This window comes from Myotis brandtii, unplaced genomic scaffold (genome assembly GCF_000412655.1).
Source record: "Myotis brandtii unplaced genomic scaffold, ASM41265v1 scaffold250, whole genome shotgun sequence".
Taxonomy (NCBI): Eukaryota; Metazoa; Chordata; class Mammalia; order Chiroptera; family Vespertilionidae; genus Myotis; species Myotis brandtii.
This window is the reverse complement of record NW_005359478.1, coordinates 1299059-1326823: the sequence shown is the minus strand read 5'-3', so window position 1 is coordinate 1326823 and position 27765 is coordinate 1299059. Positions and strand designations below refer to the sequence as shown.

Below are 27765 nucleotides of genomic sequence, written 5' to 3'. Positions count from 1 at the left end.
TTAAAAACCTAATAAAAGAAGCCTTATGACTGACGTTTCCTCTACCTGGCCGTGCTGGTATAGAGGCTATTTGGAGCCTGGCTTGAAGAGGCGCTCGTGGTTGGAGTGGACTCATAATCAGAAAGGACAGGCTCTGACCCAAACTGCAATGCCCCAAACTGTAGGTTTAGCCCTGAGATATCTGCTGAGCCAGGCATCTCCACAGCCAGAGCAGGAATCTGTAGAGAAGAGAAAATAATGGCTTATTATAACCTTACTGTAAGACTAATAAAAAAAACCTCGTGCTTCAATTTCCCAAACTATACTCTTACAATCTCAATTCCCAAATCATACACCCTCTCGCCCTAGGGCAGTGGTTCCCAACCTTCCTAATGCCGCGACCCTTTAGTACAGTTCCTCATGTTGTGGTAACCCCCAACCATAAAATTATTTTTGTTGCTACTTCATAACTGTAATTTTGCTACTGTTATGAATTGTCATGTAAATATCTGATATGCAGGATGCATTTTCATTGTTACAAATTGAACATAATTAAAGCATAGTGATTAATCACAAAAACAATATGTAATTATATATGTGTTTTCCGATGGTCTTAGGCGACCCCTGTGAAAGGGTCGTTCGACCCCCAAAGGGGTCACAGCCCACAGGTTGAGAACCGCTGCCCTAGGGTAATATATATCTAAAAGTTCAAGTACCTTAGAAGTCAAGGAGGCTTTTTTCTTCTGCTGTTTCAGTTTTTGCTGAGCCGGCTGAGGGCTGGAGGATTGGTTGTCTGAAGACCCAGGAGACATTTGTGGAGCCGAGGTGGATTTGCTTGGCAGAGGAGAAGAGGGGGGTGGAGGTGCAGCCGTGGAGGTAGCCACTGCGGGTGGCTTCTCCTGAAGGAACACCTCCATCATGGTTGAAGATGGGGTAAAAGCCTGGCGCTTTGTAAAGGGGCTGTGCACTGTTGAATCATTTGGGTTCTTCAAATCTGCATGAGTAAACCCAATATGTATAAGGCCAGAGATACTGGTGAACCTCAAGAAAATGCTATTATCCTGCTCTAGAGCCAGGAACCAGGCCTTCAGGATCAGAAACTCATATAAACTGGTCCTCTTTTAAGGCATTATCTCTTGTCTGTAGGTAACAATCACTGGATCATATTTTTTCTGATGTAGAGCCTAGGGACCTAATTGAATTAACACTATTACCCTGCCTGTGTAAGACAGGAATCTAGGAACTGTCCATGTTTAGAGTATAAAGTCATAAAATGGACAAGTCCATGAACCTTTCCAAAGGGAATATGCTGTTTTCAAACACTAAAGGTAAAGGGAGGGAATTCCAAAAAATCCCCAGGTCAACACAAGACTACAAATATGTATAAAGCTAAATTTAATGAAAGAATTTATAGCCTTTTATTATAGACTTTTTATTATTCCCCAGCTTTCTGAAGTCAGCCCAGCTCACTAGGGGAAATCAGTGTGGGAAACTAGCCAGTCGGCAGCCCTTTTCCTCACTTCAGGACATATTCTCCACCCCCTACTCCTGCCAGCCGCTTGACAGTAATGCTCCAATGCTTAAAGAATTCAATCCACTTTCCATTTTTCTCACCATACTGCACCAGCGATGGGGACTGTGTGGTGGAGCCCATGTCCCAAGAGGAGGTGGTGGTGGTTCCAGATTGAGAATGCTGAGCTGCCAACTGAGCCAGGGCCTGAGCAGTCTTGAATTGCTCCAAGAACTGGGAGCCTGTGGTGCTGCCACTTTTAGTTTCACTGACATCACCAAATCCTTTCCCTAACATGCTCACCTGTAAATCAACACAGAGATTAGAGAAATAGGCAACAACCTTGTTCAGCTACTCAAAAAGACACTTATCCAGGGTGAGAGAGCCAGTATAAATGGGACAAGTAAAGATTGTCACCACACTGAGTACACAGCATAGTCCATTAGAACACAAGCTCTGGAGTCAGACTATCTAGATTCAAATCCCAGTTATGTAACCATGGAAAAGTAATTTTTCTGCACCTCATTTTCCTCATCTGAAAATAGAAATAAAAGTAGTTCCTCATAAAGTTGTAGAAGGATTAAACAAATAATGTATGTACAGCATTTAATGTGTGCATGGAACACAGTAAATACTCAATAGAAATGAGAGCTATTAAAATTTATACTTTTATCAGCACTTCCTGCTCCTCCTCCCTCCATCTCAGGGATAAAGCTCTAATGATTAGAGGGTATTTTCCTTTCCACTACACAGCTCAAAAGGAACAAAAACAGTCCAGCCAGAGTGGTTCAGTTGGTTGAGCAATATCCTGTGCACCGAAGGATTGCCAATTTGATTCCAGGTCAGGGCACATACCTGGGTTGCAGGTTCGATCCCCATTGGGGAATGTACGGAAGGCAACCAATCGTTGATGTTTCTCTCTCACATCACTGTTTGTTTCTCACCACCCCCCCGCCCCCTTCTTCTAAGTAGTCCTCAGGTGAGGATTTAAAAAAAAGGAACAAAACAACTAATTAGAGTCTCATCTCAGTGCTGCTAATAGCTAGCAAAGACAATTTTAGGGGCCATCCTACATTCAACACTAGACAATCAAATGAGTCAATATGATTTGACTGTTTTCTGTGTGTCTAAGTATGAGGTAATCATGACGACAAAGCAAAATTTACTCGTATGCTTTCGGGAGATTCTCCCCATTGCCTGCTACACCAAGTAAAACTATCAGCCTGGTCCAGAATATGAACCATGTGACCTTAACTATTCCAGGAAACCTCCAAGGAAATTTAATCTCATTTTCCTTAAATTCTTATTTAACCATATCATCTTCATCATGATTGAGCAACGCTTTCTTATACAGAACCAGTCTGTCCAACTCAAGGTAAGACATTTTCCCCACTTCAGTCAATTATACAAACAAAAAAATCAGAAGTCTTGCCCTAACCAGTTTGGCTCAGTGGATAGAGCAGGGGTCCTCAAACTACGGCCTGCGGGCCACATGCAAATACAAATATTGTATTTGTTCCCGTTTTGTTTTTTTTACTTCAAAATAAGATATGTGCGGTGTGCATAGGAATTTGTTCATAGTTTTTTTTTAAACTATAGTCCGGCCCTCCAACGGTCTGAGGGACAGTGAACTGGCCTCCTGTTTAAAAAGTTTGAGGACCCCTGGGATAGAGCATCGGCCTGCGGACTGAAGGGTCCCAGGTTCGATTCTGGTCAAGGGCATGTACCTTCGTTGTGGGCACATCCCCAGTAGGGGGTGTGCAGGAGGCAGCTGATCGATGTTTCTCTCTCATCGATGTTTCTAACTCTCTATCCCTCTCCCTTCCTCTTTGTAAAAAAATCAATAAAATATATTTTTTTTAAAAATCAGAAGTCTAGTTCAAAGTATGTGATTGTGGCAGAGATAATCTCACATAGCAATGGTTACCAAATATTCTACAAGTGCAAAACACATTAAAGACAGAAAATTACGAATCTTCACATATTGTACATGGTAATTAATAGGGGCTTCTGTATTATTCACATCTTAAATTTTAAGGGAAATCAAACCTCTATTTATTCTCAATGGAAAAGAAACATTAAATAGCACAGTGATTAATACAGGTGATGAGAAAAAAAACAGAATAACATTTATGTTTAATTTAACATATCACATGACACACATTAAATAAAATGTTAGGGTTAGTGAAAATGTGTTGAAGACTTTAAAAAGGCAATTTAAGAGATAACATTTTCCAGTCCTATCTTTTAGAGGTTGGTAGTTATTTCCTGATCTCTGTTTCACCTTCTTACAACTTTGTCCCACTTTGTTGCTCTCTTCTTTATCTTTTTAATCTCATATTCCTTTCCCTTTTACCTCTCTCCTACCTTTTCTCACCTGTCACCTTTCATCTATGGCAGAATATCAACCACCAAATTATTATTAGCACAAAAAAATAACTTTAAGACAACAGTTAAAAACTGACAGAATTCTGGATCAGAAAGAAGCTAGCTCAGCAATTTTCTAGATAAAATTATTATTATAACCCTACTACTGGAAAAATAAAACTATTATACATACACACAGTCTTTTACCTGTTTAATCCTATAGCATCCCTCCACCAAAAGATAAAAACAGGAGAAAAAGAAAAAGCAGTACTTAACATTTACTGACTATAAGAAAATTGGTTCTTGTATCAAATGATTCCTTTGCCATAGTTAATGACCTTGAATATTTAAAATGTTCTGAATCAACAGGTCACGTGCCACAAGTGTTCTAGGTTATTAAAAAATAAAACTATTGCCACCATATTTGTACCTTATCCAATATCTTCCTAAAGCCCTAAAAGATAGGCAGAGCAAGCACTTAAAAACATTTTTTGGGAGAGGGACTGGTTGAGGGTGGGCAAAGTGGGGAGAAATGAGGACATCTATGATAGTGTCAACAATAAAAATAAAGTTTAAAAATTTTTTAATTAAGTGTACTGGGGTTATAGTGGTTAATAAAATTATATAGGTTTCACGTGTATAATTCCATAATACATCATCTGCAGAGCAAGCACTCTTATTCCCACTTACAGAGATAGGGAGAAACAGCGAAAAGTGGGCAGATTCAGGAAAACACAAGTTTTTCGAAACCTAGTCCAGAAATGTCTGGTTTATATAAATATACATGGCAGTTCTGCTCTACCAAGAAATAGGGGACTGCTACAACTCCCTATTGCAAAAGGATTAAAATTTGTTGATGCCATTGATTTTCTCTCTTCAAGAATAGCCAACGATGTTCAGCACAGTGAGTATTAAATAAATTATGTTAACTCATTTTTATAAGGTTCAGTATGTCTGAAGCTAACTCCTCTCCTTAGAGCTATCCCTAACTACCCAACTCAACATCTCTACACCAAGGGCTGCTTAAGAGGACAAAAGAGGATGCTTTACCCTGCCTCAAACTTCTGTCACTGAAGGAATGACTGTATGCCAGGGTAGGGTTTGGCAGGAAAGTTGGATTAAAATACACAATGTTTCCTACTTACCACACTGTGATGAGAAAATGTGTTCCCTGAAGCAGGCTGTGATATGGTATTCTGCTTCGAGTTACTGAACACCAGAGGCTGGGCAAGAGAAGGAGCCTGAGATGGATCCAGATTAGACGAATCGTTCTCCATTGAAGATGGTGTCTTCCCCAACAGGACAGCAAGGTCAATTCTAGTGGAGAGGAGAGAGGATCTTAATGAGTAAGACTGAATATTCTAACATCCCCAACACCAGAATCAGATTATGGTTAGATTAACATGAAGTCACCCCCCAAAACAAAAAGTCCTGACTGAAATGTTTAATTTACCAAAAGTAATTGATATACAAGAGCCACTATAGTATCTAGCTATGTTCTAATGATATTGCCAAGCACAATATTATTTAAATATATATATTTTCAGTGAAGTTAATTTAATAAAGTATCAAATGTTAGTTTTAATACAGCAGCTCGATAACTGGGCCAAAATTTACTAATTTTTTTTTTTATTTTATTGATTTTTTACAGAGAGGAAGGGAGAGGGATAGAGAGTTAGAAACATCAACCAGCTGCCTCTTGCACACCCCCTACTGGGGATGTGCACGCAACCTAGGTACATGCCCTTGACTGGAATCGAACCTGGGACCTTTCAGTCCGCAGGCCGACGCTCTATCCACTGAGCCAAACCAGTTAGGGCACTAATTTTTTTAAAGTTAAATTTTAGAGTGAGAGGGAGAGGGGAAGAGCAAGAAACATCAATTGGCTGACTCCTGCACACACCCTGACTGGGGATGGAACCCCCATCCTGAGTATGTGACCTAGCCAAGAATTGAACCGGCGACATTTTGGTACATGGGACAATGCTCAACCAAGCCACACAGGCCAAGACAAAATTTACTAATTTTTACCCATGATTTTAAAATACAGAAAAACAGGATCTGGTAACCAAACACAAATAATGTGATTAGAGGGTTAGAATTTTCAGTCCTACTATACTCCACCCATTTAGGGAGGGAAGAGAGCTGTACATTATACTCAATCACAATGACTTAATCAATCATGCCTATGTAATGAAACTAACAAAAACTCTTGAACAATGAGATACAGTGAGCTCTGGGTAGGTGAACACATCAATGTGCTGGGAGGGCAGCACAATCAGAGGAGGCATGAAAGCTCTGTACCCCACTCCCCACACCTGGCCCTATGCATCTCTTCCACTTGGCTGTTTCTGAATACTGATTATAATAAACCAGTAATGGCAAGAAAATCTCTTTCCTAAGTACTATGAGTCACTCTAGCAAATTGTTGAACCTGAGGAGGGAATACCCCCAAATATGTGGTCAGCATGGAAGAAATGTATGTAGTCTGGGTACCCATTTGCAGCTGACTTCTGAAGCAAGGGCAGTCTTGTGGGACTAAGCCATTAACTAGGGTCTGTGCTAATTCTAGATAATGTCAGAATTGTTGAACACCTAATTGGTGTCTGAGAAATGAAGAATGGGTGCAGAAAAATCACAGATATTTGGTGTCAGAAAAAAATAGGCATTACCACTAATAATGACATCCCTAACATCCCATTCCTATCACACTTCTCTTCAGGATCTTCTGAGACAGCAGCTATCATACTCAGGTCTAGAAATAATCCAGGAGGCTTTCTGGGATAAAAACATTCCATGGTGAGTGTATCCTTTCTACTGACCCCAATACCTAGGTTCAAGTTCTAAAAAGTTCATTAGTCAAATCCTAGGGGAAAAGATGATCATTATACTCAGTGGACTCAGTCAACAAAGATCATAATTATAAATCAAAAGAACAAGTTACTGAACAGTTCTGCAAATTCAATAAATGAAAATAGTTCCTCTTTTGGAAATGTTTCAAAGACAAATTATATCATGCTAAGTTTCTTTTCTAAATATGTCTTTTTTTAAAAATATATTTTATTAATTTTTTTACCGAGAGGAAGGGAGAGGAATAGAGAGTTAGAAACATTGATGAGAGAGAAACATCGATCAGCTGCCTCCTACACACCCCCGACTGGGGATGTGCCTGCAACCAAGGTACATGCCCTTGACCGGAATCGAACCTGGGACCCTTCGGACCGCAGGCCGACGCTCTATCCACTGAGCCAAACCGGTTAGGGCAAAGTATGTTTTTCTTGATATTTATTTATTTGTTGTTATTTTTTAATTCTTATCCAAGGATATTTTTCCATTGACATTTTAGAGAGAGTGAAAGAGAGAGGAAAAGACAGAAACATCTATGTAAGAGAAACACATTGATTGGTTGCCTCCTATATGCACCCTGACCAGGGCCCGGGCCGGGGAGGAGCCTGAAACCAGGGTACATGCCCTTGACTGGAATCGAACCCAGGACCCTTCGGTATTGATTTTTAGAGAGAGGTAGAGAGAGGGATAGAGAGAAAGAAACATCAATGAGAGAGAAACATCTTTGATCGGTTGCCTCCTGTACTGAGCCCGAAACCAGGCATATGTCCACACCGTAACCTCTTGGTTCCTGGGTCAATACTCAACCACTAAGTCACATAGGTCAGGCTATCATGCTAAGTTTTAATCAATGCCTGTGATGCTTACCTATGTGATTAATTGGCCACTTTGGGGGAAGAATCAATTTTAAAATTATAATATACAGACTTCCATTCAGTAAACTATCAACTTACAAATCTATCAATCAACTAAAGAGAATCTAATCTGATTTGGTTATCATTATTACCAACACCCTGTAAAGGCTCAGTGCCACTCTTCCTTACAGCTATCTTAGCAGATCCCTTGGGGAAAAGATACTGAATTTTACCACACTTGCCTCTGACCAGCAGTGATTGTCACATTCTCTGCAGGCAGAGGCACTGAAGACACATTAGAGGCAGTGAAGATCTTGGTCTCAGAAAGCTGGAAAACAGAGAAATTAGTCACTCCTGGTGTTAGGTAGGTTATAGTTAGAATCCTGGCATAAGGGGAATTCACTTCATCAAGAAAAATGGAAAACCCTTTGAAGGGGAAACTACTGTCAAGAATCCTGAATGGATCAACTTTGAAGCCCCTTCTATCCATGCTCAATGATTTTATCAAGAGAGGAGAATCAAGATACCAAAAAATATACAGTAGAGTCATACAATATGCACACTAAACAGAGGAAGGTGAATATACTTGCTAGACAGAAAAACAGAGAAAACACCTTTATATTTTCCCATTACAGTTCCCCACACCCACCTCTACCTAAACCATTAATTTATCTTCTACTGCTCCTCTAAAGAAAGGAAAATGACAGCCTAGATGAAGACAGAAATTTTTTAAAAAGTTAATTCTTGGCTTTTGAGTAGTAAGGGCCCAAGTGCTGGTGAGTTAAGGTCTTTTCAGGGATAATTTTAACCATGTGCAATTATTGCCTTAATACTGACTTGATTACACCTAGCCTCTCCACTATGACACTAAAATCAGATAAGCAATTATTGGGAATAATTCTTCAAACTATTCAAAACCTGATTTGGTTTTATTTTGACCTTTTGATTAAAATCTCTCCTCTAAAAATAGGGAATCCACTTCCCCAAATATATCATTCTCTGAAAGTTGCTTAAGTAGACAAGCCAAATTTTAGAAAATATTCACAACGCAGTCTAGCTCAGCTACAATAGAAAATAATCACCCTGATGTTGAAACACCTGGAATTTTAAAACCACCGGCCTAGCCACCAAAACAGTTTGACATATTATTTCCTCTTGACACAAAAGTTGTCTTGCCTGAACATGAATATAAGTAGATTTAAAAATGTTAAAATGGAAATTCATTCATGATCACTGATAACTATAATTCACAGCAAAAGCTTGAGGTGATAGGAATCAGCAAAATTCCTTTACTGAGGTACTACTCCAGCGAATTCATAGAGCTTGTTTATGTGCCACCTTATGCCACCCATCTATGAGATTTCCAAGTTGTAAAGCTGGAAGATAACCAATTCTACATAAAATTCTCAATTATATAGTTGGGCTTCAAGTAACTTAAAAGGGTTCCAGAGCCAAACAGATAGACTTAAGGACTTGGCACTTTAACTCTCCCTTTGTACCCACCTCCAAGCCAATTACAGTACCATACACCAATGCTCAAATGTGAACTAAATAGCAAATTGTTCCAAGTAGAGTCATGTGCCACCAGCAGGTGTTAGTGCACTACCTGCCTAACTCCATTTCCAATGCTCTACCCAACCACCATCTCTTCCTGGGATAAATCCAACAATCAGATATTTGGACTTACACAAGTGCACTTGCCCTTTCCATAGTCTGGTTCCACAGAGTCCTGTTCATGCCCAGTCTCCTTCATATAACATATGTGAAATGTTCTGGCTCAGAACACTATTTTGGATGTAAAAGTTTTGGGTCAGAATCTTAAGGATTAATTTTGAGGGGTAGAAACATACCCATTTTCTATCCCTAAACACCACTTAGGGATAGAAGGCACTAAAGAAAAATGACCTAGAAATACCTACATCTTCATTCCAATCTTCAGTTCCCCACTCTTCTGTTGCGGTCCTCCATGCACCTGGGAATAAAGGAAAAACAGTGATTTTTAAGTACCAACACACAGCATGTACAGAAATCACTAATGTACTAACATTTTTGGCAGCCAAAGTGTAACCAGAATTTAGTAATCAGAAATGACTCTTGGGCTTCAAGGGGAGGAAAGGACTATTTAGAAAAGCATACCTCAGAACACCAGGGTTTTAATAAGATTATGATTTCACAGCTACTTTCAGTTTTTGTTACATGGCTGTATAGCAAAGGATGAGAGCAAGAAAATGCGAGAGTGCAAGACACCAACGAACCCAATGCTCCAGGCAATCTCATAAGAAACCCAACCTTCAGTGAAATGGCAGCAGCCAACTTAAACCAGAACATAACTCCACCTACTTATCTGGTATAAGATAATACTGCAGCCAATCTAAAGAAAGATGGGTGGCAATGATAGAACACAAATGGTTGCCCATGTGACAATGAAAGGGCAGTGAAGAAGGAAGAGTAAAATCAATACTGAAAGCACTGACAATTATCTGCTATTGAAACTGTATTTAAAAATGCATACTTAGCCTGGCCAGCATGGCTCAATGGTTGAGCATCAACCTATGAACCAACCAGGAGGTCACGCTTTGATTCCCGGTCAGGGCACATGCCTGGGTTGCAGGCTTGATCCCCAGTGTGGGGCGTGCAGGAGGCAGGAAATCAATGATTCTCTCTCATTATTGTTTCTCTCTCTCTCTCCCTCTCCCTTCTTCTCTGAAATCAATAAAAATATATTAATTAAAAAATAATGCATACTTAGCAGATGTTTATAAATCTTACTGACTTAACTATAGGGAATCTCTATGGATCTGCTCTTTTCAGAAGATACTGGACAAGACTTAAAAATCAAGTATGTGAGCCCTAGCTGGTTTGGCTCAGTGGATTAGTGTAGGCCTATGGTCTGAAGGGTTCCAGGTTCAATTCCTGGTTGGGGCACATGGTCGGATTGAAGGCTCAATCCCCAGTGGGGGGCATGCAGGAGGCAGCCGATCAATGGTTCTCTTTCATCATTGATGTTTCTCCCTCTCCTTTCCTCTCTGAAATAAAAAAAATATATATGTATATAAAAAAAAATCAAGTATGTGTAATAGTTATTCTCCTAATCCTAATCATACAGAAAATCTGACCTGCCGAGTTCATGGCGCAGACAATGGAGATGTGCACACTCCTCATGTTGGTAATGACAAAGGTGGGATTCAGTTTTTACAGGAGAGATCCATAGCAATCAATATGCTGGCAAAGGGGAACTGTCCTTTCTTAAGGAACATGGGTGAAAGTTTCAATGAGAACCAGTATTCTTCCCTTTGACCAAAGGGCTACAGTAAGAAATAAAAACGTATCTGTAGAAGGGACAAGAACACTCTTTATTTTCTTTTCTAGAACAATAGTATATATTGATATATTGAATAATTTAAAGATTTATATCCAAATGGAGAAAGCTTCTTAGAAAAATTAAAGTCTGGTATTCAGATATTTCATTGTCACTGAAGAGAAATATTATAGCAGCTATAAAACCCATCTGAAATTCTTTAATACATTTAATAATGAAAAATCCTATTTCCTAGAGAAAAATATGTTCAATGCCTGTCCTAGGACAATAGTTAAAATTGCACCAGGGAAATTCCAAACCACTTACTAATGACAATGTTCTCCGAATCAGACTATAGTCCAATCTCAGTTTAGACAAATTATAAACCACATTTTCCTCTACCTCTCTGGTGATACCACTCTTCCTACCCATTGACATCCATCCCACCATGGCTAAATGAGCCAACCCCTCTCCCCCCAAGATCTGGGTTAATGCATACACACAATCCTAGAGTTGGAAATGATCTGAGAAGTTATCTGCTATTGAGAGATAATCTCTCAATGAAAGGGTTTTATTTTTTGCACTCTGGCAACTACAGCTAGGATAGAAAAGAATGTAGATTCCTCATTGATATTTTCTTATAAAGAATGTATAAAAATGACTGAGGAAGAGGACTATACTGAAGAAGCATTAAGGAACAGAAAGAATGAAAATGCTCTGAACAACAGATTAGGGTTTCCATTCCATCAAAAGAAAGCACAGTCAATGTAAATGTTAGTCATTAAATGAACCAAATTTTCAAGAAGCAAAAACGAGCATAAAATATGGCAGAAAAAGGCAGAAAGAGAAAAAGCAGTAAGACAGAAAAATGACATATCCACAGATATTTCAGTTCATAAAAATCTATAAAATATCCGGGGCAGTTAGGCGCCTGGATGTATCATACCAGGAGCAGTCTCAAATTTTCGGGGATAATTTGACCCCTCAACCCCAATGAAATCAAGTCCTGAAACAAAAAAGAAAAAACAACCAGTGAAATTTTGCTTGTGAATGAGAACATTTGCCCCAAAAACACAATTCCCAGCGTACCTGTGGATATTTTAAGGGTAGGTTTAAATTTCTTTTTAAATTAAAAAAGGAATTTGAGTGTGCTACCATAAAAACACAAAAAGAGATCATGCATGAAGGTGAGTTCGTAATGAAATTAACAATAATGAGGATGCATGAAGCTATACCCAATACTTTTCACACTAACATGAAAGCGGCATCACATAATTTTTCATTCCAACACAAACCACAGATTTCGGATTCTAGCCTCTCAAATCTGCTATTTTCCCACTCAATAGAAATAAACATAAACTTCTTCAACCTTCTCCAGTTTTCCAACCAGAACCTTGTTGAGAACAGCGAAAGTTAGCAATCCAGGACTGGGACTCCATGCCTGATTTTTTATCCACAACTGAAAATAAAATCTCTTAACTTCTATCATCTTTTCTGCCAATGATAAAATGCCAAATACCCAAGAGCAATTTAGAGCTCAAAAATAGTAACTTTTGTTATTCAGACTGCTACCAGCCATCAAGAGATGAATGAAGAGCAGTTCTAATGCCTCCAAAGTACAGAAAGTTAAAACAGAAAAGGACATTTCATAGCCAAATGGTCAAAGGAATTCAAAGATGTCTATCCTGCCAATAACTCAACATTAGTCTCCATCAATTAAAAAGCTGTATTCCAAATTAATTTATAACACAACTTGGTAAACAAAAAGCAAGTAACATTCAGGACCCGAGGTATATCTAACATCTTATGGACAGTAGATGAGAAGCTGTGCCAAAGACCCTACAAAGATAAAGATCATTGATCTTTAAAAAGGGGCAATGTTACCCAGCCAGCATGGCTTAGTGGTTGAGCATCGACCTATGATACAGGAGGTCACAGTTCGATTCCCAGTCAGGGCATATGCCTAGGTTGCAGTGTGGGGTGTGCAGGAGGTAGCTGATCAATGATTCTCTCTCATCATTGATGTTTCTATCTCTCTCCCTCTCCCTTCCTTTCTGAAATCAATAAAAATACATTTAAATAAATAGGGGCAAGGCATAGAGCCTTGGCCGGGTAGCTCGGTTGGTTAAAGCATCATCTCAGTACTCCAAGGTTGGGGGTTCAATCCCCCATCAGGGCACATACAAGAATCAACCAATGAATGCATAAATAAATGGAACAACAAATGTTTTTTTCCTCTAAAATCAATCAATCAATAAAATAAAAATATTGAAAATAAAAAGGGGCAAGGCAAGTTTAATGGATAAGAAGTCAAAAAGCCTATTTCTTTACTATTAACTCATCCCCCCTCTAGAAGAGGAAAACAGAAGGAGCTGATGTCATAAGAAGTACTCTGGAGCCCAGAGGCTGCGCTTATTTAAAGCAGTAAAAGTATCGTACTCTCAAATATATCTTGGTGTAGCCCACAAGCCTAACATATCCTTAAATATATACACCCTACCCAGATAGAAGCACCAAAGTCAGCTAACAAAAAAAAAAAATCTTATTAAAATCCTATAATACTCTACCACACCCAGAACACTGTCCAACAAAGCGAGCAAAAAAGTCTCAAGATTTCCTTTGTGCCCAGATATTGAGATTTCTCAAAAATGAAAGGAAAAAAGATACTCCTACCTCCGTATGAGAAAACAAACTGACAGTGGGCTTTGATTCTGGAACCTCTTCATCTCTACAAGTAGTGGCTTGATTAATTAATTAATTCTGGATATCTTTTCACAAGGCAATGCTAGCTACCCTAACAAAAGTACTAGGAAATAACAACTGGAGCTAATGGCACCTATATGGCATAATGGAAAGAGCATGGGCTTGTAGAATCAAATAATTCTGAGTTCAAATACTAGCAAATTTCTTCACTCCTCTTTCAATCTAATTTCGTCGTCTGGAAGGTGATGATAAATGTCTGTTTCGTAAAATAATGATGAAGATCAGGTGAAAGTTTGTATAATGTGCATACAGACACAAAGTAACGAGAACACACAGTAATTCATTTGTGATTTTCTCCCTTTCTCCCCCTATCTCTGCACCCAAAAACTATTCCTCCACTTTACATAATTATAACCTCAAAACAATTATTTCCTTAGGTTCCCAGAGACAAGAAACGAATAATAAACAGTCACTCACTCGTCCCATCATCTGGCTCGAAGTGGCCAGTGTTGTTCCACGTACTGCCGCTATTATTGCCATAGTTATCATCAGTATTGGCTGGTTCTGCATAATCAGCTGGGTTAAAGGTTCTGAGGGGTGGGGTGGGGTGAACAACAACAAAAAAGCTTAAAAGAGTCTCTGACACCTAAGCAGTACCAAGAAAAAATTAACTCAAAGAGGAGGGCAATCAGAATGTTCAATGTCCCTTTCTTAGTACAAATCAATCACGGCCCCTTTCTATAACCTATGCTGTCAATTTTTCCTCACCTATCAGCCTACTTAAAATGTCATGGCATAATCTCAATTTATATCTACTATCTATTTTGGGTTAGGACACCAATAATCGTAATAAAATTCACATGAAGATTGTGGGAAGATAGTAGGTATATGCATTCAAATTAAGCTGTGAAACAGAAATAATGACCCAGGTGGTAAAAGCTTTTCCTTAAAAAAAAATAAGCCCTGTCCTGGCTGATTTGGCTTAATGGATAAAGCATTGGCCTATGAACTGAAGGATCCCCGGTTCGATTCCAGTCAGGGGCACATGCCTGGGCTGCAGGTTCGATCCCCAGTAAGGGGCGTGCAAGAGGCAGCCGATCTATGATTCTCTCTCATCATTGATGTCTCTCCCTCTCTCCCCCTTCCTCTCTGAAATCAATAAAAATAAATTTTAAAGGAAAAATAAAAGTAAGTCCTAAGTACACACCTTTCTGATTAAATAGTCTAGACCAGTGGTCGGCAAACTGCGGCTCGTGAGCCACATGCGGCTCTTTGGCCCCTTGAGTGTGGCTCTTCCACAAAATACCACATGCGGGCGCGCGCGTACAGTGTGATTGAAACTTCGTGGCCACACTCAAGGGGCCAAAGAGCCGCATGTGGCTCACGAGCCGCAGTTTGCCGACCACTGGTCTAGACATCTTTTTTATTACATTTTGGTTAAGGTTGTCTATTATTATCCACAGGACATCAGGATATTAGCCACCCTAAAGACTTTAACATTGGATCAAGGAAACTTACCCCATTCCTTGAGCAGAAAACCTTCCTCCCCGCCTACCAGAACCACCTAAGGAAAGAGAAAAAGACAGAAATGTTGTAGAAATTAAACAAAACTAACTTGCCAACTGAGGCAACTCAGAATATTAAGTGGTTAATATTATCAGATGTGCTTTTTCTTACTCTGTAGTGCATCAGTTCATATAAAGCAGTAGGATAATCATTACTATTGACAGACTGTTCCTTTGCTGATCATACTGCTGGGTCCTCAAACAAATACAATAATATCAACAATAAAACTAGAGGAAATGACATCCATCTTCTCATTGCCCACTTAGCAACCTCCAAAATTTGCATGACATCTCAACTATGAAGGTAACTAGACTCTATGTGAATTTGTTTTGAAATAATGCAGACCCCTACAAAACTAGTAAGAGTCCCCCAATGTCCAAGCCCTCCCCACACCATAATGATCACCTCTGCCTCGTCCGCGACCTCTTCTGCCTCTCTCTGTGCCTCTTCCAGAAGGCCCTCCACTCTTGGTGCCATCTAATCCATTTTCCTGACCCCGAACTGGGAAAAACAAAACAAGATGGCCAGAGCGGAATCAACAGAATATACATAAATGGTATGTAAGTATATATATAAATGGTATGTATATACACTGGTGGAAGACCAAAATGAGAGAAAAAATGAGCTGGAAGGATGGAACATGATGGTTACTAGGGGAATGGTGATGAACCACAACAGAGAACTGTAAGTCAAACTTTACAAATAGTTACAGGATAACTTAATGCCAAACTGGTGGTTGCTGCTAGAAAGGCTAATGTTAAGAGACACCAGGGTCTCGGAAGAGATAATGGCAAGAAAATTTTTAAAAAGGTGATATAATGGTTACTAGGTCCGGCCTAGCAGGGCCTTGACAACCCTGAAATCTGGACATTACTGACCCACAGCTGGTTTTGTTAAAGCCCCATGCATACACTCTCGTCCACGGCTGGCGCCTCTTCCCCGTCTTGGTGGCCCACCACGTCGCCGACTATAGTCTCTGTCGCGGTCTCGATTTTCTTTGCCTTCCTCATTGGATTCCGTTTGGCCACCATCCTTCTGTCCTGAGACTCCTTTCTTCTTTCCGACCATCTCCCAGGAATGCTAAAGGGCAGAGCATTCATAGCTAATCAACATGGATTGCTACCAGGAAACCAGAGATAAAAGCTGCAACAGCCCTGCTGCTGTGTCTCAGTGGCTGAGCATCTATCTATGAACCAGGAGATTGCAGTTAGATTCCCAGTAAGGACACATGCCCAGGTTGTGGGCAAAATCCTCAATGCAGGGTTTGCAGGAGGCATCCAATTGATCATTCTCTCTCTCCCTTTCCCTTCCTCATTCTAAAATCAATAAAAATGTATTTTTAAAAAAGAAAAAAGCTGCGACAACTGTTAACCATTCTCCTCTCAGCATCCAAGTCTAAGATGCCTCTAACTACTTTACTTGGAGGGTACAGAAAGAATCTCAAAACAAACTTGACACCTAACACTGCACAACTGAAGTTCTTTTATAGGGGAGGTGCTAACGCACTGCAGAGATCATTTCCAAAAGGATCATCAAGATCCTTATCCAGTTTAGTCACTTGGCATATTAGTCAAAAGACTTAGTTCCTGGTCCCTAGCTTTCAAGTGTGTTTCCTTAGCTGAAAGAAACTAATTTCCTGTGGATTCAGTGATTCCTAATTTTTTATAATCTCATGCATGTCAAAGAAAGAAAACAGAAAGTTTCTAAGTTAACTTTGAATTCAGAATGAGTAAACAGCATTCAACTCTTGGGCATATGCTCTAACCAAGCAATCCAGAATTTAGGAGGAAAACAACAGCACCTACTTCCCCACACAACATCCCAACTTCCTTTTCTTAAAAGATCAAATAGCAGCCAGGAAGGCACCGCCCTGGCCCCAAGACATGCTGACTATAGGAAGCCTTCTGTTCCAGGTTTTATGCACTGTGTTCTCCCCTATACTTCTTAAACTTATAGAGTCCAATTCAGCTTTCCCCAAAACAGAATATTCTATAATTCATTCCAGAAAGAAAATTTGTGGTAAGAAAAATAAGCTAAACAGTCTTATAAAATACTCATTCCTTAAGAAAATGAATTTTATAAATTTAAAGTTTTAAACATATACATATCTTGATTTACACATATTTTTTCAGAAAATATATATAAAATAAAAATTCCAGGACAAGCACCCAAATTACCAATCTTTACTATCCTAGTTACCATCTAACTCAAATAACAATGACCCTGGTTATCAGCAATAGCTATCTAATATTGAATAGCTTTCAAGAATATGAACCAGGCCCTGGCCAGGTGGCTCTGTTGGTTGGAGTGCTCTTTCTAAAAGCAATAAACATATCCTTGGGTGAGGATGGGGAAAAAAAAAAATATGAACCAGGTAGAATATAAAATTACTATTAATATTCTCAGGGTTGACAATAATATTGTGGTCTTATAAAACAGCGGTCGCCAACCGGTGGTCCATGAGGTCTGAAAGGTTGGTGACCGCTGGTTTAAGGAAACCTTTGGAGCAGCAGTTGCCAACCAGGGATCCTCGGACCACTGGTGGTCCGTGAGGTCCGAAAGGTTGGCGACCGCTGGTATAAAAGATCATCCTTCACCCTGGCCGGTGTGGTTCACTGAATAGAGCATCAGCCTGTGCACCAAAGGATTATGGGTTCAATTCCGGGTCAAGGGCACGTACCTGGGGTGTGTGCAGGAGGCAACCAATCAGTGTGTCTCTCTCACATCAATATTTTTCTCTCTCTCTCTCCTCCTTTCACTCTCTCTAAAAATCAATGAAAAAATATCCTTGGGTGAGGATTAACAAAAAAAAAATCATCTTTCTTTAAGGGAAGCATGCTAAAATATCTAGGGAATAAAATATTATGATATCTACAATTACTTCCAAATAATCCCAAATATCCATCAATGGATAAACGGACAAACAAAACGATGGCATATACATATACTGGATTATCAAGCCTTAAAAAAATGGAATTCTGATACATGCCACAATATAAATCTTGAAAACATTATGCTAGGTGAAATAACAACAAAAGGACAAGTATATTATATGATGCCACTAGAATAGGCAAATTCAGAAACAGAAACAGAAAATAGGTTACCAGGAGTTGATGGGAGGGAGAATGAGGAGTTACTATTTAATGAATACAGAAAATCCATTTTCAATTCAGTTTGAGAAATGAAAAACTCCTGAAAATAAATAGTAATGGTTATACAACTTTGTCAATGTACTTAATGCCTAAATTATACACTTTAAAATGGTTAAAACAGTAAATTTTAAGTATATTTTACCAAAATTTTAAAAGTTCTTAAGTTCAAAAACATCAATTTAAAATTATGGTAAAAACATATCTACATATTCTAAAGTCTACAATAAATAGTTTACAAAAGTAATAATTAAAAATGTACATATTAAGTATCCACCAAGGACTTGGCAGCTCCTCACTGCCTACTCTTCCAACCCAAGTTGATTTCACATTACAATTGGTGGGTTACTTTCTGCTTACAGAGGCTTCAATTCCTATGTTAGCATAACCCTCTAGCTAAATCTGCATTAGAAACAATGAAAACCAGATTCAAAACAGCTAGCTTTTAGAGTTTTTGCTAGTCTGTCTTAAAACCTAGCAAGTTTCAGAAACCTGTTGTCTTCTTCCTCTATGGTATACATTAGCTGCTGGCACCAGATAACCTCCATAAGGAAAGAGAATTACTATGATCTTCCCAAAGATACTGCCAGTTTTCTGATATGATCGCATCCACCCAAATACATCCAACATCCTTGGCAGCTGACTTTGCTTCCCATTGATTTCACTAGTAGCTGGTTTATTTGTAGCATAAGCCCACATTCTCATTAACTTTTTTTTTAATCCTCACCTGAGGATATTTCCCACTGATTTTTAGAAAGAGTGGGAAGAAGGGAGGGAGGGTGGAGGGAGGGAAAGGGGAAGAGAGAAAGAGAAACATGGATGTGAGAGAGACACATCAATTGGTTGCTTCCTGCACATGCCCTTGACCAGAAATTGAAGCCTTCTGTGACTAGGCCAACGCGCTAACCTTTGAGTAACACTGGCCAAGGCTCCAGTTTACTTTTTTGATATTGTGGAAGTTCAAACTTGAAGCACTAGACAGAAGATGCTGTAAGGTGAAAGAAAATGTGACTTGTGCAAAATTAGACTTTTAAAAAGCATGAGTAGTCAGTCCTACCTCTTCCCCTTCAAAAATATCTTGGGACAACTATTCTAGAGTAAACTCAAAATTAATCAAAGGCACAGTTATATAACTGCCCAGGCAATAATTTTCAAATAAAGTCAATAATGTAAAATCAAACCTGGAACCACACTTTAAAGAGAAAAATTCACAAATTTAAATTCAATGATTAAAGAAAGTTTTCCACTATGATTTCCCATTGTCTAAAGAAAACTGACAAACCTCCAACATGCAACTAAAGTGACACTGTAACATCAGTTGATTACTCAAAGGATGAACTCTGGTTCTCTATCTCAACCCAAAGTCCCCCGTGTAAGACCAAGTAAATGAAAATGACTTCAAAATGATACACTGCTCATTAAACAAAAATAAAAATGAAGTCCTCTATTAAGCACTGCAGAAACATCCCAAATTAGTAAGGCAGAATAGAATCTCTGTTGTTAAGGGACTTATAATTTGGTACAATAATAAGACAAGCATAAAAACACAGGATTCTCACTGAGTGGGAAGTAGAGGAAGAAGTAAAAGCAATTCTAAATTCTAGAACAAGAGACCCTCCAAGATATTCCCTTATCCTCTCTAGGGATGGTCAAGAGGCTGTAAAATTTTGTTATCTGCTACCTCAACAGAAATAAGTTCACATGATGAAAAGGTATTGGAAAACGTAAAGCTGATATTGATGGGAATGTGCTGAAGTCAGAATCCAGTAGTTTGTGATTTTGTTCAATGACAGTAAAACAGGTGAACAGAAGTCTTCCATATTAGCAGCTAAAGCTATGAAATAGCATCTCTAATTCATACTAATCCAGTCCTGAAAACAGTCACTAGCCTAGAGTGAATAATTTATTCCAGGCCAATTAGAAGAACCTGATTTTATGTTTTCTCCTGTTTATTGTACATTAATTTTAAGTATTTGCAAACTGCAGCAAACAATCTTCAAAGTAGTTCCCAGTTCTATATGAAGAATAAGGTACTCTGTTTTAATTGAGTTACCCCATTTGCTATTTTTAGAATATTACTAGCATCTCAGCCAGGGACCCACTTTCTAGAGCACTTTATTAGCACTATACCGTATCTGGGTTTCCTTCCAGCAGTACATTGATGGCTCTGTTGACATCTCCATTGCAGTCATGCAAAGCAATGACACATTCATCCTGGTTCTTGCCTGTGATATCAATCAACTGAAAAAGAAAGATCAGCAGTGATCATGAACAAGTTTGTACTCCCCACCAAAACAACGACAACAAAACCTAGGTGAAGAAAACACCAGCTGAGTTTGAAAAAACCAGGCTTAAAAAAACAAAGCAGAATTTTGGTGTTCTAATTCCAAAAGCAAAAAATACAGTGACCAAAAATGGGATTAAAGGACTTACATACAAAAGCAATCAAACAATAAAACATCTAATAGAGAATCAAACTCAGAAACACACAGACTTCGACATAACATGAACTTCCACACTTCCTAGATGCCACAATTGCTCAATGTTGCTATTGAAGGGCATCAACGAAGTCAGTCATTAAACAAGAGGTTGAAATTAAGACAAAACCTCTGAACAAGGTATCTGTCCAAAAGGGTCAGTAAATCAGACAATAAAAGCACTTATTTACTGGCTTAACCTATCATATTTCAGGTCATAACTCTTTTAATACCTATAACACGAAGTACCCTGGTAGGCATCTATGCATTAATCCAGATGTTTTTTTTCCCATAGTTTACAGCAAATTAGCAATCCACTCACTTGTTTCACCTTTTCCTCAAAGTCAGCATCATTATGGTCTGAAATCATCTGTGCAAGTCGAATTTGTTCCGCAGTGGCCTAAGAATTGAGATAAATAGTTAAAAAAAAAAAAGCATGATTGACAGACAACAGTTTAGAGCAGGGTGGGGGACCTTTCTTCTGCCAAGGGCCATTTGGATATTTATAACATTGTTCACAGGCCATACAAAATTATCAACTTAAAAATCAGCCTGCTATATTTGGTCAAACATTTAATTAACTCACCCCTAATGCCTTGGCAGGGCCAGACCGAATGATTTCGAGGGCCTTATAGCCTGAGGGACAGATGTTCCCCACCCCTGGTTTAGAGAAATAAGAAGGACCTATGTAGTCAATATTCATTGTATTTCCCACCCCAGTTTCCTTGTTACAAATGACCAAGTAATAAAATCCTAACTGCCCTGGCCAGCATGGCTCAGTTGGTTGGAGCATCAACCCGTGTACCAAAAGGTGACGGGTTCGATTCCCAGTCAGGGCACATGCAGGAGGCAGCTGATGGATGTTTCTTGCTTCCTCTAAAACAACAACAAAACACTAACAGCATTTGAGATGCTTAAGTCAGCACAATGACAAAAAACAAAGAGTAAAGCTGGTACTATTTCACTCTACAATACCTAAAAAAAGCAGGAGGCCTTTTCACCAATGTTCACCATTAAAGAGGCTTTCATATTGGGATCACAGCACCACTTTGAAACATCTGCACCTTGATTCACATTAATATACAGTATTTGCAAAGTCATGTGTAAACAAACCCTTTTCCTATTTCTGCAATAACCAATGCCACCCTCCTATTCTTAGGGCTGACATAAGGGTTAGCCTAAAGGTAGATTCAGCATATCTTCTCAGGATCCCGTGTATGTTTACAAGATAATACAAATTTTATTGTCCCAATTGAGACACTAACTCAAAACTTAAGTGCTAAAATTCTGCTAGAAATTCACTTGGAAGGAAAAAAAAAAGAGTAAGAGGAAAGTTCTAGTCTTACATATTCAATTTATCTGACCATAACCAAATGGGAAATTAATTTATTCACATTACATACCAACCAACACCAAACTGGTTATAGAAAACAGATCATACTAAATCAAACTTTAAAAAACAAAAACCCATAAACTTTAGTACCCAGGAGGACTACAATACTCTAGGGCAGTGGTTCTCAACCTTGGCTGCTCATTAGAATCACCTGGGAATCTTTTTAAAATCCTGATTTCTGGGGCCTCATCCTCCGGAAATTCTGTTTCTTTGTTATGGGGTGGGGCGTGGCTCTTCCACAAAATACCACGTCCAGGCGTGCACGTACAGTGCAATTCAAACTTCGTGGGCCATGCGCAGAAGTCGGTTTTCGGAAAGGAGATAGACGAAACAAGTATACAAGACGAGTGTGGATGGGAGAGTTGGAAGGGGTCAACCTTAGCGAACGTACCTCAATGAGATTGAGGATGTTTTTAGCAAAGGCCAGCTTAGGAGTACCCTAATTAAGTTAATAACAATGTACCTACCTATATAGTTTAAGTTTAAAAAATTTGGCTCTCAAAAGAAATTTCAAGCGTTGTACTGTTGATATTTGGCTCTGTTGACTAATGAGTTTGCCGACCACTGCTCTAGGGTGTCTCATTTGTTAATTTTGAAGGAAAATAGCAAAGATGTTAATGCCTCATGGAAAAGGAAATAGCAGATTAGGCCTCAGTGAGACCAAAGAGGAAGATAACAGATCCGTTAGGAAAAAGAATAACAAAAGAAAGGCAAAAAGTGGCAAGATAAAGGTGGGCTAGAAAGATGGCAAGCTGGCTATTGCTAAAACATGTATTGCTATCTTAGAAATACAAAGCACAAGAGCCATTCTTTCCAAGCCTCATAGTTCAGTATTAAAGAACAAAAAGAGCCGTGACTGGTTTGGCTCAGTGGATAGAGCGTCGGCCTGTGGACTGAAAGGTCCCAGGTTCGATTCCAGTCAAGGGCATGTACCTTGGTTGCGGGCACATCCCCAGTAGGAGGTGTGCAGGAGGCAGCTGATCGATGTTTCTCTCTCATCGATGTTTCTAACTCTCTGTCCCTCTCCCTTCCTCTCTGTAAAAAAACCAATAAAATATATTTAAAAAAATAAATAAAAGTTTTACGGCAGTTAGTGGGTAGACAGCAGGTAAATACCAAAAACTATAGAAATAGCCAGCACTCATAATATGAGCACTGTGCAGAATTCTTTAATACAGTTAATATTCTTAACATCTGTGAGGCAAGTTGCCATGTTATGGATAAGCTGATTCTTGAATATGTGACATGGAGGTTTGTTTTTGGCTAACTGGCAGAGTCCAGATTTCAACCAAACTCTTGACTAGTATTCCTGTATCGATGTTTCTAACTCTCTATTCCTCTCCCTTCCTCTCTGTAAAAAATCAATAAAATATTTAAATAAAAAAAAAAAAAAGAACAAAAAGAGCACTACATCACAGTACGACATTAATAGTTATAAGGCTCCAAGTAAAAAGAGACAAGGACATGCCCTAGCCGGTTTGGCTCAGTGGATAGAGTGTTGACCTGCGGACTGAAAAGTCCCAGGTTCGATTCCGGTCAAGGGCATATGCCCAGGTTGTGGGCTCGATTCCTAGTAGGGAGCATGTAGGAAGCAGCCGATCAATGATTCTCTCTCATCATTGATATTTCTCTCTCTCCCTCTCCCTTCCTCTCTGAAATCATTAAAACATACTTTAAGAAAATAAAAAGAAGGACTTGAAAATAAGAATGAAGAACCCAAATCAAGAATCCAATGTATAGCCTTAACCGGTTTGGCTCAGTGGATAGAGCGTTGGCCTGCAGACTGAAAGGTCCCAGGTTCGATTCTGGTCAAGGGCATGTACCTGGGTTGCGGGCACATCCCCAGTAGGAGGTGTGCAGGAGGCAGCTGATCGATGTTTCTCTCTCATCGATGTTTCTAACTCTCTATCCCTCTCCCTTACTCTCTGTAAAATATCAATAAAATATATCTTTTTTAAAAAAGAAGAAGAATCCAAAGTATAGAATGATGCTGCATTAGATAGAAACTAGAATCAATCAGCACACCTACCCATGGATCCATAACACTTGGATTCTTTACCTGTGGCCGTTGCTTGTGCTGTGTCTGGTTTTGGTTTTGAGGTTGTTCCCAGTTTCCCCGGGCTCGGTTCGTGCCCACCGACGTCATCATTTACAGTATATACAAATAACAGTATTTACAAGGTAGAATACTGAAAGATTAAAAAAAAGTTTAGATATTAAATACAGGCAAAATGAGGGCTTTTAACCTCTCATCAGCATCTTCACTAAACACTTTCAGTTCTTCAAAGAAATAAACCAAGAGGATTCACCTGTTCAGAGAAATTTAGTTTGACAAATTCCTTATGAAACTATGGATGTTAATCCATTTTTGTATAAGAAATGTATAAAGCATCTGTTAAATAATGTGGGTTTTTTAAGTTATGAGCACAGTTTGGTTACTCGTTCCCTATAAGCGGGTTTTGTGAAGTTTTGCTATCTTAGTAGTAGACAAAAATATCTCAAGTCCCTTTGACATAAAGGAAAGATAAAGCCTGGAAACAAGTCTTCCAGGAAGAGGATTAGTCTGTACTCAATTCACCTATGAAAACAGGCTTACCTGCCTTACAACCCTTTGAGTTGCATGTGACCTCCATCATTTAAAAAAGCACAAACTCAAGTCTAGCTTCTTTCTCCCTTAAGTTTCTATCTCTCGGCATGCTGTGGGGCTTCCATACTTTCCACAAGGCATATAAGAGCCCCAGTGACTTTGCCCAGAACCTCAGTTCCCTGGATAATTCCAACACATTGCTTTTGCAGCTGCTTCTGTTGATCTCCTAATCCACAGTCCAAGAAACCAGAATTAAAATTACTCTCCACCACTCACCTTGATATACAGAGAATCCCAAACCCAAATCATCTAGCAGCACAAAGTTTTATTTGGAAGAAAGGGCTTCTGGGAAATCATTTTAAACTTGAGACATTATTACAGGGCAAGATGACTTAGTAAACAAAGAAAACATTCATCACACGATGGAGTGCTCAAGATAAGGTTATTCCGCATTGTTTTATTCCCTTCCAAGGAGTACACGTTTATGCTTTTATGCTCATTTACTTATTAATTGGTTAATTCTAGACTGCTCAGAAGACATTGCTGGATTTGAGGTAGAACTAGAGTGGGCTCCTAAAGAAATATGCAAGGAATAACTATTAGGGAAATGAATTTCACCTGTTTCTTGGTTCACAAAAAAAGTTGACTTCCTTATGGATAAATTTTTCACCAAGTTCGGTAATAGGTTGGATGGGTCTTTGTTTTGTGATGCAGTCATTAAGAATTAAGAATTCTACATCCTCTATCACTAAGAAAGAGTTGTAAGGGACTAATTTTTAACCACTACCTCTCCCCTCACACACATGTGCACACAAAGACCTATAAATATTTCTGGCTTAGTAAGGGATTATTTACTACACAGTAGTACAGTTTCCCAGGCTGGCATTATAATCAAGTTTCAATACTTAATTTACAAAAACAAACAACAACAAAAATCTGTTGTTTAACCAAGTACCCCTGGATTCAACTAAAAGTGGGAGGGGGGGATTAAAATTAGAAGGAAACTGTTATGCTTAATAACTGGCTCTAAGATGTAGTTTCTAATATGGGGATAGCCATTCCTGTAGCTTACAACTATTGACTGCTTTCTACTCCACATGTGATTTCAATTTGTGAGCATGATTTACACTACAGCTATGGATTGCATGACTAGCTAGCTATGTGGACAACTGTACATACTGTACCAATTGATGTAAATATACTAAAAGTCATATTGGAAGCCACATAATCATTCAGGAAAGGGTGGGGGGGAATCCTCCTGATCACTCTTGCTATTGGTTTCTATTTTTCTATTACAAGTGTTTTAAAAAGTGTGACTAAGAAAAATTTACCACCTAGGTGGTAACAACACCGAGCAACAGGTAAGTGATCTGGGATGGAGCACTAGAGGTCACAGAATTAGTAGCCTTTCAGTAGCAAGCAGACACATACCCAGAGTTATCACAGTGAAGGTGAGCAATCTTGTTAAATACTCCTTCTTAAAAAATAAAAAAGTTTAAGGGAAATAGGTGAGAAGTATTGGAGACCAAGGGACTAGTGTGGGAACAAATACAGGTTTCAAAACAGGAGTGCCCTTGACCATTTTTTGAAAACCAGCTACTTAAAAAAATAGCCAGAGAAATTTTACAGAAAAAAATAAATAACAAGTATTTATTGAGTATCTACTGTGTCCAGGGCTTGAGAAAATACAAAAGCAATATGACTCGGTTGCTGCCCTCAGGGAGCTTACAATCTAGTTTGAGAAACAATTCCGGGACCCTGAAGCTGGATAGGGGCCGGTAAGGCTTCCTACTTCTTACAAAGTAACTAATTCCCCTAGAATAAATAGATGCTTTGTGGTAATGACCCCTTCCTCTCCTTCCCATGAACTGCAATCGAATGTCTGAAAATAGTCCTTCCCAGTTAGGACATGTTTAATAAGGAGGGGGCTTTAAAAATAAAGAGCGAACAGTACACTGTAAGGCCTTTCATCGTTAGTTTACATGCCAGAAACACTTCCTGTTCGTAACGGAAATAATCACTGGCGTAATCTAATCTTTAAAGACAATGGTGTGGGGTCTCAAAGCAGTCTTATCAGCCCATACTCAGCCAAGACGGTCCAGTGCTCAATGAATGCTGGTGGTCACCGGCCCTCGTCCCCTCCCATCAAGTTCCATCCCATCAAACATCCCCCCCGGCCAGACATGGGCGGTGGGAGGGGGACGGGGGGAAACACAGAAAGCACTTCTCCACCTAATAACCAGGGACAGTCCAAGGCAGCACGACAAGAACAAGAGAAACACCTATTCCTGTGTTGTTTTTCTTTCCACAACATCCTACACCGGAGGTGGCCACATTTCAAGAACGGTGGAAAGGAGCAGCCTCCTGTTTGTGACATCAGCTCGCAGAGCCAATGTAGGGGCTGCCCGTCGGGGGAAGGGGCTGAGGAAACGTCTCATGACTGTCCCATTATGAGAACAGCGAGCACCCCGGTGCTCTAGTGACGTCCCTTCGGCGGAAGGCACCCCGATGGGGGCCTCCATGTCCAGCTTCCCACAAATAACATCATCATGTCGGGGGGGTACACCAAACTCCAGTATGGACAACAGAAAGCTAGAGACGGCAGCAAAAAAGACAGATATCCCAGGAGCTGGGGCGGTGAGGAAGGAGGAAGGGCAACGAGAAGAGCTGACAAAGAAGCTGGAAACGGAGCGGGGACGCAAGCCCACGCGTTCAGGATGAAAGGCTCGCCCCGCTCCGCAGCGCCCCGTCGCCTCCTTCCCTCCCACCCGGAACCATCCAACCCCCCGCACTCCAAACTGGGGACCACATGAGCGAGTCCAGGGCAGCTCCACCCCGTCGCCCTCCCTTCCCTCCGCCACCCCCAAACCAGGCCGGATCCGGATCAGAAGAGGCCCACAGCGGGTCGGAAAGGGAGGAGGCCCCCTCGTCTTCTCCACAGGCACCGGCAGGGGCAGCGAGGGCCGTACCTCGGGTGGGGCCCAGGTCTCGCTCGCTCGCGCTCTTTCTCGCTCTCCCCCACCTCCTCCAGCTGC

At 39.7% G+C, this 27765-nt stretch overlaps 1 protein-coding gene across 22 annotated transcripts in view; it reads right to left on the bottom strand.

The window, feature by feature from the left end:
- The window catches only part of UBAP2L (ubiquitin associated protein 2-like), a 46456-nt gene that overhangs the window by 17519 nt on the left and 1172 nt on the right, over positions 1-27765 (bottom strand). For 7 of the 22 annotated variants that reach the window (XM_014540771.1, XM_005867475.2, XM_005867466.2 and 4 more), the window contains exons 2-15: positions 24203-24332; positions 21073-21150; positions 20404-20514; positions 16003-16204; positions 15530-15625; positions 15077-15122; positions 14036-14148; positions 11802-11861; positions 9477-9529; positions 7800-7885; positions 5002-5173; positions 1582-1792; positions 696-973; positions 46-218 (exon numbers count right to left, since the gene is read on the bottom strand). In XM_014540771.1, the coding sequence (XP_014396257.1) occupies positions 46-218; positions 696-973; positions 1582-1792; positions 5002-5173; positions 7800-7885; positions 9477-9529; positions 11802-11861; positions 14036-14148; positions 15077-15122; positions 15530-15625; positions 16003-16204; positions 20404-20514; positions 21073-21150; positions 24203-24292 (1769 nt within the window). In that variant the 5' untranslated portion in view covers positions 24293-24332. Of the gene's footprint in view, positions 1-45; positions 219-695; positions 974-1581; positions 1793-5001; positions 5174-7799; positions 7886-9244; positions 9343-9476; positions 9534-11801; positions 11862-14035; positions 14149-15076; positions 15123-15529; positions 15626-16002; positions 16205-20403; positions 20515-21072; positions 21151-24202; positions 24333-27699; positions 27744-27765 lie in introns of those variants that run through there. The other 15 variants (XM_005867476.2, XM_014540776.1, XM_005867477.2 and 12 more) reach the window with 8 other exon arrangements.